The 17386-nt window shown below is 40.1% G+C and overlaps 1 protein-coding gene across 1 annotated transcript in view; it reads right to left on the reverse strand.

The window, feature by feature from the left end:
* KDM5A (lysine demethylase 5A) overlaps positions 1-17386 on the reverse strand; it is a 53744-nt gene that overhangs the window by 9412 nt on the left and 26946 nt on the right. The window contains exons 18-26 of the mRNA XM_068400640.1: positions 14665-14782; positions 10805-11160; positions 10157-10295; positions 8938-9117; positions 7279-7440; positions 5708-6259; positions 4779-4922; positions 1485-1644; positions 975-1195 (exon numbers count right to left, since the gene is read on the reverse strand). Coding sequence (XP_068256741.1) covers positions 975-1195; positions 1485-1644; positions 4779-4922; positions 5708-6259; positions 7279-7440; positions 8938-9117; positions 10157-10295; positions 10805-11160; positions 14665-14782 — 2032 coding nt within the window. The remainder of the gene's footprint in view (positions 1-974; positions 1196-1484; positions 1645-4778; positions 4923-5707; positions 6260-7278; positions 7441-8937; positions 9118-10156; positions 10296-10804; positions 11161-14664; positions 14783-17386) is intronic.

Raw genomic sequence — 17386 nt, forward strand, 5'->3', positions numbered from 1 at the left:
CGCTACAGCCACTAAATCCACTGAAACCTCGGCAGCCTGCACCACAGCTGCTACACCCCCCAAGACGGCCACTGCAGCTACTCAGACTCTAACGAGTCTCAGCACTCCCACGACAGCCACTGCATCTACTCAGACCCCAGCATCTAACGAATCTGTACCAATTGCTCCTGTAACCAGGAAGAAATACCGAAAGAAATCAGCTCGTGAAGAGGAGGATGATGACTCAGAGCCTTCTAAGGCAGAGCCATCACGTGACCCAGGTGAGGGCCCTTCTCAGTCAGAGTCAGGGCCCGACACAGATGGGGGTTCCCTTGATCGTCATTTTAAAGCAGACCCATCACAATGAGGCTAAGTGATTTGGACTACACCTCAGAATCAGAAGAAAAACCTGCCTCATTCATTGTCAGCTGAGCAAAGTGATCAGCACATCTTCACAGTATATTAATAAAAAAATTGCTATGTCTATGTTATTCTGAGGAAGAATAGGAATCTTATCTGCATTATCAAACCATGTTTTGTTAAAAAAAAAAAACCAGTGTTTTCCCCCAGTAATAACAAAAGTTCAGCAACATACAAGTATCAAGTTATACACGCTAAGTGTAGACTTTCCATCTTCCTAAATGTTTCTTGTAATTCTTTTGCAGGTCAGTTCTGATTCCAAGCATAATGAAGAACAGCATTTCCTTCCATAACCTTATATTTTCTAAAATAAGGTTTGCATATGGAACTGCCTGAGAGAACTGTTCTAAATATGGTTAATTGTGGAGGACAGTGCTACAGCATGAGTGACCAAGAACTGAATTTTTGGATCTCTTATTATGTTATTTTCTGGAATCTACTACTCCCCAGTTGAAATCCAAACGTCTCAAGTAACTAAGCACTCAACTACCCAAGATTATATTTAAAAAAAACCCCCACCAAAATATTGCGGTGGATTTTTTTTCCATACCAGAATATTTCTTCAAGTTCCATACCTCCATGACATGAAGGAACCTGTCCTCAGAGGGTGGATGAGTAGCCTGTAAAATCCGCCATATGTGCTGAGTCTCATCCAGTGATACCTCTAGCAGATCTCCTACCATCATTAGGTCTTCTAGCTGAGCTTTTGCTCCAGGTGACAGCTCCAATACAGGCGGCTCTAAACTGCGAGGTACCAGCGGACTCTTCCGAGGCTGCTTCCTTGGAGTGCTAGAACCTTTCAGACAGGAGGCAAGACATATAAGGACAAAAGGAAGAGATCAAAAGCAAAAGAGATTACATACTTTTTACAACAATCTAAGGAAGGAGACAATCCCGAGCAAAAAACATTGACACAGGTTTATGTATCAGGCATAAGGAAACTAACTGCAATGTAACTCTACTGTACCTTCTACAGACAACATAACCTCTACAACTAGCACAGGTAACAGAGAAGTTCCCCTCCTTACTGACTGCTCATCCCAGCTATCTGTCCATTTTATCGCAATGTATACAAAAGCAAATACCTTGAGAGCAGCTTTTAGAAGCAGACGAATATGCGTGTTCAGCACAGAAGGAGGGAGCAGTCCACATGTGTGTCACCACTTCCTCCGATTTAATGGGGATTTCCTCATCACAAAACAAATTGGGCTCCAAGCTGCTAGAAGATTTTACACTGGCATTGTCCTGAAAAAGACCCACAGAAAACATGCAACATCTGGATCCAGAAAATACCTACTTCAAAGTAAATTCTACTAAGATTGACCGGTCTGCTGTTCCTAAAATCCTACTTTGAATCACCCCAGAGACACCAAGACCATGTGCAAAACAAAGTTACATCCCTACTTAACTAGTGGATGAACATAGCAACTACAGAGATAGGTCAACAGATTTATAGTCAGTGCATGAGAAACACTTGACAAGTTTCCTCATTCAGCAGTCCCTCAAGTATGGTCCTCAGAAGTCAATATAACGAAAAGAGGCTTACTCTTAACCTACATAATTTTTTTTGCTTGAAAAATTTGACTGCAAGACCATGAAGACGGGCATCTTTAGTAAAGTAGGGGTATGTTGAGTAAATAATGGTTACTACAGAAAGAAACAACTAAAGGTCTTACAGGTGAGGAAAAAACCCACAGCGTTCCAGCAGAGCAACAAATATCAACATAATGGCAAACAATCAAACTTTGCTCTGGGATCAGGACTTCTATGGTAGTCTTGAACCATTTTAAGATAGGACCAAACACTGAAAGGAAAAAGGCTGTAATACTTAAGACTGTTGTGAATATTTCCATGAACAGACTAACGATGGCATTGGCTTGCACTCAGCTCAACGCATTGTGTAAGATGCTCAATACGCTCAATGCATTGTGTAGGATGGATGCTTGACTTTAGATACATCACACTCTGAAATGGGATGCATGACTTCAGGTGCAGGTGGATCCGTAACAGAAGAGAGATTAGGAATCTTTTAGCAGTGGGAAAAGCTTGCTTTGACTTCACATTAGGCAGAGAATCCAGAGGAGGCACAAGCCCATCTGAGCAGATTCCCTGATGCCCCCTAATAGTACCTTCTCCCTCTTCTTACTCAACCCTGCAGGTGAAATTAATAAGGACAACCTCCTCAACACAGCACTTTCCAGAATTTAGCTAACCCATCACTTTTGTGATGAAACTGGCCAACAGGTTAAACATACTTGATTGCTGTGTAAGACTGAAATCATTCAGAAAACAATAAAAACCAAGAAGTTGGCTTAAAAGAAGAGAAAGGCTATAGAGCAGTTATTGACAATATTTACCTGCAGATTAGCTGTGTGGGTCCCAAAATGGCCAACTCAGGAAATTGTACCACCCAGACACTGTCATTTCATGACATAAAAAGGGAGTTTAAGAACGGTAATCTCTCTCTGGCTTTCAGTTATATGTTTAAAAGGAAATGAAGTGCACACTAGTGATGTCAGTACAGAACTAGAAGTGGGAAATTCAGATTTAAATTGCCCAAATGAAACTGTAGAATAAATTTATTCAGAAAGAGGAAGACATTTCTCCCTACACAGTAAAGGTTGTATCTCCTACAATAGCTTGTTCTGGATATCATATTATACTATATTAAAGAAAATTCAGTGCCAATAGGGAAATTAATAAAAAGATATCACCATTTGGTGGCCATAGGCAACACAGGTGCAAAGGAATGAGAAAAAAATACATAAGACAAAAATGAAAGCAATTAAAGGTGAAGAAAATTTACAGTAAATTTGACCAGTGAATCAGTCTGCTTGGAACAAATCTTAAAACAAATCTAGCTACTGCACTCATAATGAAGTATTTGCTGGCAAGAATCATGTTTTAATTAGAAAAAGCACAATATAATAAACAGGCCTTTTCACATCTATTTTTGTGACCACTGTTGTACTTCAGATGTCAGAGACTCTGGTTTTCAAGATATAGTCTATGGACCCTTAGGCATCCAAGGATTACTTCTACAGGGTCCACAAAAAGTTACTAGGAGCAAATTCATACCTGATGCATCATGATCTATATACTTTTTTTTTTAAAAATACATTACTCCACTGCAAAATTTTTATAGATCATAAACTGAAAAAACCCAACCCATGAAAGCCAACAGTATAAATACAACTAAACTCTGAGCAACTTTGCTATTTCTTTTGAAATTTGCTGCTCCTAGTTTAGACCTGAAGAATTTGGTTGCCTGAAAACTTGTCTTCTATTCCAACCATGTTAGTTGACATAACAAAATACATTTCTGGTCCCTATCAAGCTTTGCTTCGACAGATTTTTACTATTACATATAGTGATGGACATCCAAATCAAAAGGGTTAAGTAACAGATTTTGAAATCATGACAACAGAATCATTCAACAAATGAAAGTACAATCCTGCAAAACCCTCAGCATCCTGACAAGCACACGCCATCTTTCTTGACATATGCTTTATCACAGCCTCAGAAAATGCCACAACTTTCAGAAATGCCTTATCATGATTCCTGATGCAAAGAACAGTTTGGATTTTTTTTTTTAAGAAAAGTAATTTAATTAAAAGCTGTAACACCTAACTGCAATGTACTCTTGTTGGCATTTCACATGGGACTAAGATAAATGTGTGTATTTTGCATAAAGCTGCTTAGAAACAAAATAATAAAAATATGACACTGTGGTAAATCATACCTGGAAAAACTTTTAAAATTTAACTGCAGCTACAATTTCTGAACTGAATCCAGACACTAATTTTACAACACAACCCAGACATCTAGTCCTCAATATTTCTACACATCCAAAATTGAACACATGTATCTCCTTTATATGAGAGCTGAATGAAGAGAAAGGCATGAAAACATGAAAGAAGCTCTGGCATCAGGAAACTTCTTATAGGGCATGCAGTTCTCAAAGACTAATTTTTTTGCTGTAGCAAAAACAGTGGAAGAGCTCTCCATATAGACATTTACTCATATTTATGATTCATGATATCTCTGAATGGGGCACAAAGACAATGTTCATCTTCCATGGTATTATAACTATAAATCCCTTGAGAAGTGTATCTTTTTCCTTAGCACTAAAAAGCACCTTTTGAAACTCAACGAGGACATTTGGAAATTTTGAATAAAAACATTACAGAACTTCCCAACAGAGCAGAACTGAGACATTCAGCCAAAATCAAGAAGTACCTCTTCTGCAACAGAAGCCAGGGCCGAATGTACATAGATAGCTTAAGATACAAAAAAAAAAAATCAGAGATAAATTGAATTAATAAAAAACAGGTGTTCTGTATTAATTCCACACAGACAAGCCACACCGGATTACCTACCTTTATGTCATAGCCATATGTCTCCCTGATGTCTTCATCAGAGTCTGTCTCTTCATCATCATAATCCAAAGTCTGCCGTGGGGATGAGGACACGCTCCCTATCACTCTGTTAAAGGCTGATTGCTGGAAACTAGTCAAGTGTCCCTAAAAGAAAAATGGAATAAGAGAATGGAACAATAAAATTTCCAGAAATATCTATTAAAAAGCTAAAGAGTTAGTGACAAAGAAAGCAGTGGTACTTTTGGCCTGAGGACAACTGCCCGGACAGTCACAGAAAAGCCTAGTTACAGCAAGTTGTGAAGAAAGTTAGGGAAATATCCAAGGAAAAGCTTCTATTAGATTTTATTTCCATGTTTTTGAATAATAGTGACTAGAAAGATATAGATACTGCTGTTCAGTGCTACCAAGTTATAGCCTGTGGTTGTACAAACTTCTTCACCACACCATTATCTGATCTCCATTTCAAGATGAAGAGGTCAGCTGTAGAAGTACCACTGTTTACTTACAGCCCTCGCTGAAATTTGCTAACAAGACACCAAATGCCTAAGAATGACAATACATGAGGAATTATAAATATTGAGACCTCTGATTCTGTCAAGAGGGAAATGGAATTTGGACAAAGTAGCCACTGCTTTACACATCTTCAGGCCCACAGCCAGCTGTTATATCTGAACTGATGTTTCTCATAAGCACCTTCAGCAGCTGCTATGGACAATGAGTACAAAGCAACTGACTGCTCCTGGAGCAGCACGTAACTGACTGAAGCCAACCACAGCCTGCGACTGAGGAGCACTGAACTAAGTAATTCTGATACATCTAATTCTCAGCTTTTAACTGCCGTCCCCTCTCCCCCAAGCTTCTCCAAGAAGGCACTTTGACACACTGAAGAAGGACAAGCAAAATGAAGAGCAAGGTATTCACATCCCTACCTGCAGGTCTGGGTTAGCTGCTGCTTTCTGTAGCTCTGCACTGATTATTTTCTCTGTTTTCTCCCGTGCTGCCTGCTCCACCATTCGCTGGCTGAGCACAGAAAGCTTAGCCAAAGCAGAGGACAACTCATCAGTGGCCAAAGCCTGCCGCGCTCGGTCCTGCCAACTCATGGCACGTTCTGTCAAGCACTGCAAAGCTTCCCCTTCCGGCAGCCGTACAGGCAGCTTCTGCAGGGACACCAGCAGAGACAGTATTGTCTCAAGCCGTGGCCTTCGAGAACGCATGCAAAGCGGACACAGAAACTTCACTTCTTTGGCCTGCCAACTAGAGCCCTTCTTCTGAGAACTTGTTTTGGGAAGGGGCACGCAGCCACTATGAAACCAGTCTTTGCACAGCTCACACTGTAGCATGAATCCACTAGCTGTTTTGCGGCAGATACAGAATTTGACTTCTTCAATACGATCCACCATAGTCATCTTGGCCAGGTTAGCTGCTCTGAGAGTATGCATGGCTTCAATCTCCTTCTGTTCCCGCTCCTTGAATATAGCTACCTACCCAGCAAAGACAAAACACAGTTCATGATTTTCACAGCTAAGGGAGATTAGATTTTATTAGTAATGTCAGAAAAGAAAAAAAATAAAAAACATATCAAGACATCTTCCTAGTTAAACTAGCCCAAAATTTAGGAATTGAATCACCTAATTAAAACTTTATCTAAAATACCTCCTCCTCAATTACTCATTACTCCCCCGAGTCCCTCTGACAGAGATTCCCTGTAAAGTTTAGATAACCTTTGCCATATCTACACAGTTTCTGAAGTTCATAATTAAATCTGTCATAAGGCCACCAGAAGAACAGGTTTTGACTCCAGGAAAGAAGTCAGAATCACTTCCGTCTACTGAGACAATCCAGCTGAGCATTGTTTCAATGTTGACTCAGCATCAGGAGTATCAAGTGACCATGTATCTTCCTGAAGCAACTTGCATTTCCCTCAAGTGTCTCCATTCAAGTAACTATAACAAAGTATACTAAGGTAAAACAGACTGTGTATAAGCCACATTAATGAGCCTGCATATATTTCCTTTGTTCCCGGAGAAAGGGCAGCCAGACGACAGCAAATTCTTCTGGTAAGCTGCACCAATATCCTCCCAACAATTCCCTCCAGCCCAGTTTCTATGACCAACCACTTACAGGCTGCCCTCAAAATCGAGCTAACCAAGTATGTCTTGGTACTGTTTAAGGTAGAGCTGCGCCTCATTCCACATTACTTTGATGGCATTTCAATAAATGTTAATAATATTAGATGAGCAGCCACAGATATTAACCCAAGAGCATTTAAGTCTTACACATAGCCCAATACATATTAAATACCAGCACTTACACTCTGAACTGCGCTTCCCTCTACTTTCCCCGTAATTAAAGCTGAACTATATTCTTGTGTCAAACTTCATTATTATGAGATATTTGTTTCAGTAAGATTAATTTATCAGTTCTTCCATAAGATCTCTACACAGACTGGAGACAAATTAAACCCACATATCAACAGACACTAGCTTTCATTGCTCCTTACCACAGCTGCAGCGTCCCTGGCCTCCTCCAGCCCATCCTCCAGTTCACTTAGGGATTCCAAGTCAAGATCTTTCTCCTTTTCCTTCTCCATCAACTCCTTTGCCCTCTTCCGCCTATTCTTACTGCTCCCATAAACACCAATATCAGTCCGAGGGCTCAGAACCTGTAACCACCAAGAAAACAGACTGTCATAGCCAAGGATGCCAAGAACTGAAAAAAGTTCTAATCAATGTTATTATTTCAGGGACATATAAAGGAATATCTAATAAACGAATAGCAACAGAGTCACCAGAGAGAAAAAAAATACTCAGCAACCTAACAACTTTGCCATCTGTCAATTAACGCTAGGAAAAGAAGAAATAAACAGAAAAGGATAAAAGTATTTCATATGTATGGAATATGAATGTAATCAGCACCACAGTGATGTGGCAGGTCAACTTGAAAGCCACTGTTTTCATGATTAAATTACAAAATCTATTCAGATTAAGTTATCACCCATAAAGCTAACTGAAACACTGTATGCAGGTAGATACCAGTAGTTTAACATTCACTTCAAGCACCTTCATCAATTGCAAGTCTTAAAGATCTGCCACGATTTCATACTTATGTCAACAATTTGGTGGCCGAAACAAAGCTAAAGAATATGCTATAAGCCTTTTAATATCAAACATGAGAGGCTGCAAAGCACTTTTAAGGACAAGAACTAAATTTTAAGTAATCTTGATTAGTTGGAAGACATACTTAAATATAAAATCTAGCAAATTAAATTCAATGTAGGAAAGTTCAAATTGATACATTTAGGAGAACAGACAAATGCAAAACCAGAACGTATTAAATAACCAGTTAGGTAGAAGAATACAGAGAAAAAAACTGGGACCTAGAGTGCATCATAAGCTGAACAGAAATCACTGTGATGTTGTGGCAATAGGGGCAGATCCCACTGGGAAACATTAAACAGCAGTATCCCCCCTTTGAGACACAAGAAGTAATTATTGCACTTCACATGGCACTAGGGAAGCCATAGTGAGAGGATTCTGTCTGGTTTTGGACCCCACACTAAAAGTGAAGACAAACCGCAGAGAACAGCAATAAGGTAAGGTATGAAAAATACAGCCTACAAGAAAGTGTTGCAAAAACTGAAATTGATTTCCCTAGAAAAGAGAAGCCTGTTAGGTAGATATGATAAATCTTCAAACACATGAATGATTTTTACTAAAACAGACAGTGACTACATTCATTGCAGCGAAATAAACAGTAGCTGACAATAACAGCTTATAAAATATCCATTTTCTTAGAATTTACGCAGCGGAACAAGAGAAAACATTCATCAGTTAAAGACAGCTTCTGTGTCCACTTCAGGCCTACATTTCTATAATTGCACAAAAAGATAAATCCTTTTCTTTTCCTCCCAAAAAGGAGAGTTTTAATCTGTTTCTTCAAAAGTAACAGCTGAGATTGTCTATACGTAAAACAAGACTAGCCAAACAGACTTTTTCCCTTTTTTTATTATTTTCACCTGAGAACAGAAGTTGTTTTTTATTATATTCTGTTTTCAAAAAGAACGGAAGTCTACTGTAATTGAAGCAGCTGTTCCCTCCAGATCGCAGAAGGTCATCGAGATCAGTTTCTGAAGGCTGACACAGAAGCGTCTGTTGCTCACCTGTAACAGACTGTAGCTTGAGTTCTTCTTCAGGAAGGTCCTTCCTGTGCGCTCTCTCCAGGCACGTGCTGCAGCTACCTGTGACTCCAGCTGTGGCAGGGCATCAAGACGCACCGGTATTGGGCGGCCTTTAGCAGACAAGCTCTCCAGTTGCTCCAGGTAGGCATAGTTGCTCCCATTCTGGGGTAAAAGAAATTTTTCTAAGCCAACAACTCCACCATTATATCAGTGGCCAGCTTAATTTCAAGCCATACATTATTTTGTCCCTGACTAAAACAGAGTTCCATAGGAAAGGAGGGCAGGGTTTCACTCTTACTGATATTTTGAAAACTCTCTCATACAGTTTTTATTTTAACAGCCATTCTGACACGGCCAGCTGGCTTATGAAGTAAGACAATAAGACAACATTTCATTTCTAGATGGTTGTCTTAAACGCTGTCTGCTTAACAGCAAGCTATAATATCTGAGAGTTGTACAGGGACTGATGTGTAATCAATCGGGATTCTCACTTCAGTTCCCAATGAACACTTGATACAAGAACAACAGTTTGTAATCCAGAAACCAACACCTAGAAATATCACAGAAGCCGTGTCCCTTTCACAGAATGGTTAGGGTTGGAAGGGACCTCTGGAGATCATCTAGTCCAACCCCCTGCCAAAGCAGGTTCCCCTAGAATCAGGATCAATTTATGTGGGTACGGCAATAGAAGGGGGAACTACTGAATTAACAATGTCATAATTTCATCTATTTCAGATAGAAAACTGCAGCCATCAGTACCATTAAATCTTACACCATTTTGAGGAGAAACAAACAAACAAACAAACAAACAACCCCATTTCTATGGCCAACTCCAAAACTGAAAACCTGTGAGCATAACATCTTCTGCTGCAGCTAAGTATTTCCAGTGACAGTATGCAGAACAATTTCAATACCAAGTAAGGCCCTTCAAGAGTTACATTTGTATCATAATGAATTTGCCAGCTTTTACATCCCCCCATGAAATGCATAAAAGGAAGGGAAATAGAAATTGGATAGGCAATGGGGAAAGAACAGCACAAAAAAAAAAAAATTCAAGCACACGAGCTACAGTAAGCACATTTAACAGCTATAGTAAGGTCTCCCTTCAGGTCACCTTTGTGGGCAGATGGGCTAGGAATAAAGAACATGTCTAAATAAAAGGATGCAAATAGAAGATTCCAGTCCCTGCTGTAACCCCTACCTGAATGGCCTCCACTTTGGCTGTCCAGTCTCTAGCCCGCTGCAGGGCTTCTTTCAGTGCCAGCACATTGGGCAGGTAAGCAGGGATGTTCTTTGCTTCATTCACGATGCCCTCCAGAGCCATCATACTTTGGCGTGGTCTAAAGTAAGAAAAACCCAATTCCAGCGTTCTCCCAAAATGCCAGTCAACTAAAGACAAATTTGATAGGCTGGTGATGCAACTTCACCACTACACTGCAGTGTAGGATACCATGGCTCTATTCTTGGAGGGCGTTACCGGCTACAAAGTCACAGGAGAGGTGAGAAAGCTGATGGACTTTGCACAATCAAGTTCAAAAGGGCACAGCATCAGAACTTAACATCGATGAAGCTGTCTTGTGTAGCATATTCATTGTTTTTTGTTGAGGGGGATGAATAGCAAAGACAGTGGCAATTCACAGCCTCCTGCCACTGTGCAACATGACAGGGAATCAACTCTTCTGCAATTCATCAACAACCTCAAATCCAACTCCTGAGCAATCAAACTGCTGGAAGGTTAAAAAAAAGCACTACAGCTTCAAAGCCCCTACTTTTCACCACATTCCTCAACAGAGGCTGAGAATCCCTGAAGTGTGTGACCTAAAAGAACAGTTTGCAAAGGCACACTCACCTGGCCTGCAGGCAGACCTTGGCCTTCTCCTCCCACCTCTCTGAGACTGTAAGCAGCTCCTGCAGCTCAGCCATGGCTTTCTCTACAGCATGGTGTGGTGCCAAGCCCACACCTGAGTCAATCAGCTTCTTCATCACATCCAGGGTGACCCTCTGGGGATCTACGAGGGTGGACCTCACCTCATCCAGCCACCGTGCCTGCTGCAGTTCTTGCTTCAGCCTTGGCAGTTCAGGAAGTTCTACATAAAGGCCAGAGCCCATGTCTATCAACTCCTGCAGCTTGGAAGAGTCTGGGATCTCATCCATCATAGCTTCTTGAGCACGCTCATGAAATTCTTCCACATCATCAAGCAGATTCTGAAGTAACATACAGTACAAATCAATTGAGAAAAACCATCCATAGAATCAAAAGAGAAAGCTGACTGAGGGATCGGTCAGCTGCGAATTTGTATGTGATCATCACATAATCTGTCAGAGCTTCTACACACACTGCCAGATAGTTTGTCACAAGCCATCAAGTCTGACACATATTAAGTAACAGACCGTCTAAACTCATTTGGCCTAACATTTTATACACTATGCATATTAGGCAGATGAAACTCTGCACCTAAAATAGTACAACTGCAACTAACTACAGCTGCCAACAGAACAGAATATTAAGCACTGCCCAGTCAACATTAATTTTAAGACAGTGGGGGGAAAGAGGACTTCTGCAAACAGATCGCCTTTTCAATCTAGTATGAGGGCCATTACAGTAATGATGGTAATACACAACAGAACACAACATGCTGGGGAAAAGAACAAGCCAGAGTTGTACAAGAACATAAATATCAAAAGATCATTAAAATAACAATGGTCAGGTTTAAAATTATTATTTCCTAAAGCAGGCCCACTACTTAAGCACATCTGGGTTTTATCTCAAAAAAGAAAGGAAAATGCAAAACCCTCTAATGAAAGGAGACAATTTCACAGAAATCCAACTGCACTGCTGCAGTTGTCCTCATCCTCTTATTTTGGCACTGCAATGAAAAAAATCAAAGAAAGTAAACAGAGAGGAAAGAATCTCTGCAAAAGATTCATTCAAGGACATTCAAGCAGTATAGCAAATTGATTCACTCCTGAGCCTCTTACAAAAACACAGGTCTTTCTGACAGCAAGTCGATGGCACAATGAGGAGCAAAACCTGCATTTCCTAACCCTTAGCTTACTGCCCTTTTTGATGCTGCTTTTCACGACTGTCTGGAAACCAGAAGGCATTTACAAAAAAGAACAAGATCCACATTATCAGGTTTCGATTTAGGGAACATATGCTGAACGCTTTATAGTGACAACAGTAAATTATTACAGTTTAATAATTATAACGCCTTTTGCGTTAGAAAATACTCATCATCCAACATGACAATTACTTTGCAATTCATTACGATGGATAACTGCATTCAAATGCCATGCTGAAAGTTAGTGAGTGCTTAGGCATAAACGATCATTATCTGACTTCATTCAAAAACTAAGACACTATGGTTTGTAACCAGTAAAATGATAATATTTATTTTATTGGTTAGCGATTATGTTGAAGCTTCAAGAACATACGCATGCACAGAGTACTTTAACAGAACCAGTTTCCTAAGGCAGGGAAGGTGGGGAAGAAAGCAACTAGCTGGATGAAAATGTTTAGACAAAAATATGAATTCCAACTGTTAAGGACTTTATTGTATGCCCTCAGCTCTGTCATCAATGAATATGTCTTAATTAGAAGCAGGTTTTAAATACATTGGAAACAACTCCTTTGAGAACAACCTATAGTTCTATTAATAGATGATGATAAAATTTCATTAATAAATATTAGTAAATATTTCTGGTTTGTATTTGGAAAGAAGTGTAGTAATATATTCCTGTCATATGAGGATGATAATATACTTTCCACTATTAGCTGCTGGGAAACACATTAAAGAACTTTATCCTATCTTTGAAGGATAAAGATTAGTGTCAACAGGCCTGGAAAATCTGTATCCTGGAGTTCTATAGTTTTCTGAAGGCACCTGTTTTCAGCAACAACATGCCAATATCAAAGACAACAAGTCCAATATAAAGTCTCTCCATGATATCAACAATGAACTACCATGGAAAAGTTAACGAAGAATTTATGAATGAAGAAGGACATAACCAACACTAGGAAACACTTAAGGAAGAGAGGCCTTCTCAAACACCATATGATGGTTATGTAGGGGTAGCTGCACATATGGTAATGTTTAGAATTTTAGGACCTCAATCTAGCACTATAGAACATTCTTCTTAAAACTGTATCAACACAGAATATGTGGGTTAATAAACGGTTAACATACACGTCAAGAACCATTCCTCAAGGGGAAAAATCTTTATTTATTAAGGATGTTTCCTGAAGGAGTTTACCAGAAGTTGGTTAGTAGGCAAAGCACTATTTAACATTTCATCATCAGTGACACAGAAACAAATTAAGATCACTGCTGAAAACACTTGCTATGACACAGACTGCCAGAGTGATGAACGATTAACAGCAGCCAGGGGAATCAGTATGATCTGGATCACTTACTAGTCTAGAGTGATTCAAAGACAGGTGCAAAGATGTATATGAAGGACAAGAAATGCAGGCCATGCATACAGATTAAAGGGGCTGTAACCTGGAAAGCAAGGCTAAGAAGTATTTACTGAACAATTCTCAACGTGGTACTGCTTGCCCTCTCCCCTGAAGCAGCACACCAATAGAACTTTCAGAAGTTTCTACCAAAACATTTACAGGGTAGGATTTATCTGGAAATTCCACCAGTATCGACAGCATTAAAGATGCTGGAATAAGAGCAACTGGTTCAGAGAGATAAAACCAGGCTGCCTGGACAATTACAGGTGGGGAGAATCTTTTATCTTGATTTAGCTCCAGTGAGACCACTACATCTGACCACGCCCACTGCAACAGGCACCTTAGTCAAGTACAGTGCTCTTCTCCCAAGTAACAAGCGGATGAGAGGAAATGGCTTCAAGTTGTGCCAGGGGAGGTTTAGATTGGAGATCAGGAACAATTTCTTCACGGAAAGGGTTGTCTAGCACTGGAACAGGCTGTCCACGGCAGTGGTGGAGTCCCCATCCCTGGAGGGATTTAAAAGACGTGTAGATGTGGTGCTGAGGGACATGGTTTAGTGGTGGGCTTGGCAGTGCTGGGTTAATGGTTGGACTCCATGATCTTAAAGGTCCTTTCCAACCAAAAAGATTCTGTGATTCTGTTCAGTTGCCTAATCACCACGTGCAATACCCCACACTGTTTGAGACCGACACACAAGAGTGCTACGGTATTCTTCCAGAATGGCAATGGAGGCCAGGTGGAATACTTCAGAGTATCTCACAGGTCACTAGATATCCATGCTTAGGCTACCAAACTGAGCCATACATGTTCAGCTGCTGTGACTATGCTAACATAAAAGTACAAAACGCCATTGTCGCCCACTTAGAGACATGCTTGCAAATGAGCAGGAAATAGATGTTACTATTCCATTATGGACAAACAGCAGCATGCCATGAGCAAAACTTCAATGACAACAGCAAGATTATCCAGTAAAGCAGGGAGACACTGAGCTAGATGTATCCAGAGTATTTTACTTCCTTTCTTGAGGCCACAGATATCATTGCAAAGCAGCTACTTGCTTTATATTAGAAGCTAAAAATTAAACACCCCATTCAATGTATCTCTGCCAGTCCAGAGATTCTTAAAAAAATAAAAGCACCTTTCATCCTTTACATCAGGCAACGTTGTCTGTTCAAAAAAAAATAAAAACCACACACAGAGAACAACGCAAGGAGCACAACACAACATCCGAGGAGCAGATGGAAACTTACCTTTACTTGTCGTGCCTGGCTGATAACACAGGGCAGGCTAAACAACTGCTGGACAAATGCTTTAAGCTCCTCCATAGTTAGCTTGGTCCGTGTCCTTCCACTATCTTGGCTCTGTCTGCTGTATAAACGGATGTAATCAAACAATATTACGTGAGAGAGAAGATGATGATCCCTGGATTTACTCCCAGTGACAGAAAGCTATCAAGATTACTGAGAAGTTACAAAAAAAAAATCCATCACTTGAGAACTCCAACAAAACACCACAAGAACTCCAAAATCTTGAAAACTAAATTTAATGTAATTCCTCTAAGCATCTTCAAGAGAATCTACCCTGCTCTTCAGAGGTAGGAATGTCTAGATGACTTTCAAATAGGGTTTGTTCCAAATAGGTAAAAGCACATAGCACCAAAAAGCTTGCTTTAGGCAGCTGAAGAAGTTGACTGCCATGACAGGCACTGACAAGAAGTCTCAGGTATGTAACAGCAACTAGCTCTGAAAAGACGTTGTATTTTCTAGGGCACTCTCTTTTGTAGCCAGAGGACTGTGGAAACTGGCCTTGCAACAGGAAGAGACCGAGTAGCACATGTTCTGCAAAGACATTTCCATTAAACATCACTTGCAGCGAGTATCACAAGCCTGCTGAATGCAGTAAAAGACTTAAAAGTGACACACTGCACAAATTAAACACTTGGTACACATATCCCTGACAGGCACAACAATTTCACAAGGAGGACAGATTTCAAACACTGAAGAGCTGTTCCCTGCTAATGAATCTACATCTTATTACTATATAAACATTAAAGAAAAACAAAATTCAATCTTTCAACTGATGGACTTAAATATAATTTTAAAAGTAAAACTTAGGTTAATGATCAAATATAATTACACATTACGTAAAACTCAGAGGGGGGAAAAAAAAGAACACAGACTTTGACTGGCTACGACAGACAGTGAGAAGGAGTGGTGAATGAATGGGGTGTGGTGCTCCAAGAGACACCGCCATGAGAGGACACATTCTCCAAAACATCATGCTGGCATTCTGTCCCTAGTCCAACCATGGACTGCCACAGCACAAGATGCTGCACAAAAAGGCACAACTATCCCTGCCTATGGCAACTCACAACTTTCAACAGTGGGGAGAGATACAAGATTGGAATATTGGACACACCTTCACAGCTACACATTATGTATTTTTCAGGTTTATATATATAATCAGATGCATAAGGGATAGATTTTCTTTTGCTACATTTGACCATGTGTTTATTGCTGCTTTAATCCCTGCCAAATCGTTGTGTCTGAGCACTTATTTTTAATTTGCTTTTTAATAACCTTATTCTGTAAATGTGATCCTTCTCAATGTATTAAACATGAACATAAATATTGAAAGAAGCAGCTGAACACGACCTCTACATTTAAATTTCTTAACCCTGTTCATCAAAGAGGTTTCACAATCTTTCTCAAATCTCGATTTTGTAACATATTGCTATTTAGCATACAACAGCCCTCAGACATACATACAAGTCCTTTTTTTTGCCCCATGGAATTCCTTCCAGCTTTAAATCAGATACACCATTGAAAGTTGTCAAATCTTTCTACCCTTTGTGTTTTTAGGATAGTGCTGGAAATCCACCAAATAATTAACTGAAGGCAAGTCTGTTGAGAGAAGACTGACATTCTCCAACAGCAGGAGGAGGAAGCAGCAAGAGACCAGGAACAGCTGGGAGCTACCAGAATAATTAAACTTCACCAGGAACAGGGCAATGCAACTGCTGTAGCATTGCTTCCCTCACCCAGACCAGAGTTCTAAGTGACCATACCTCTGTGGTAGTGGGATTCTACAAACAATGAAAATCAAACAGGAGAGCCTTCTTTCCCCTTCAAATACAGTAAAAATGCTTCTCTATTTTATAACAGCTTTCCAATTACATCAAATATTATACTTGGATCTGTGGTGTACTAACATTTCAGTGTTCAAATTCAAGCGATTACAATATCCATTATGTTCTGTGTAGCAAAGTTGGGTATTATAATTTACAAGGTATTTACTTTTTACTCCCTCCTTTGAAAAGTCTTAAGTTATACACAAAAACTACACATGCAAAAAAAACCAACCAACTGCAAAGCCGAATCTTATACTTAACAGAGGAAATGCAAGCTATAAAAGTTTACCACACAACTGCTGGTACAAGAATTACAGTCACTTGACCAAACTCTTTTCTATGGGACTTTTATTCAGTGCACAGAATGCCCAGGACAGAAGGAAGAACACGTCGCTGAAGGCTCATGACAGCAGAACAAGGGGACACAGTCAGCAGACTGCCAAGGTAGGGCCAGTGGACAGAGTAACACTGCAGCAGCCACAGGCAAGGCAGGCAACACAAAGAACTAAGGAAGTCTAAACTGACAGCAGTCACTGAGGCAAGCCACTACTTTTCAGCCACACATCACCATGATCTCCCCATGGTCCTTCCCAAGAAGTAAAAGACTGGCTCAAACTATGGACTGTTTTTGCTCTCTGCACTGCTCTGCTCCCCTCTGCTTTTGTGCCAGTCAGTGCTGGCAAGACACATTTCCTTTGCATCTTTCAGCAACTCCATCAGCATCACAACATATCTGCAACTTGAGAACAGCTGGCAAAATTATAAATATTTTTGAAAAATGCTGTACCAGAAGATACAACTGCACTTGCCTCACCAACCACAACTGGTATTTCCTACTTTTC

The sequence above is a fragment of the Nyctibius grandis genome, chromosome 5 (assembly GCF_013368605.1).
Source record: "Nyctibius grandis isolate bNycGra1 chromosome 5, bNycGra1.pri, whole genome shotgun sequence".
Classification (NCBI taxonomy): Eukaryota; Metazoa; Chordata; class Aves; order Nyctibiiformes; family Nyctibiidae; genus Nyctibius; species Nyctibius grandis.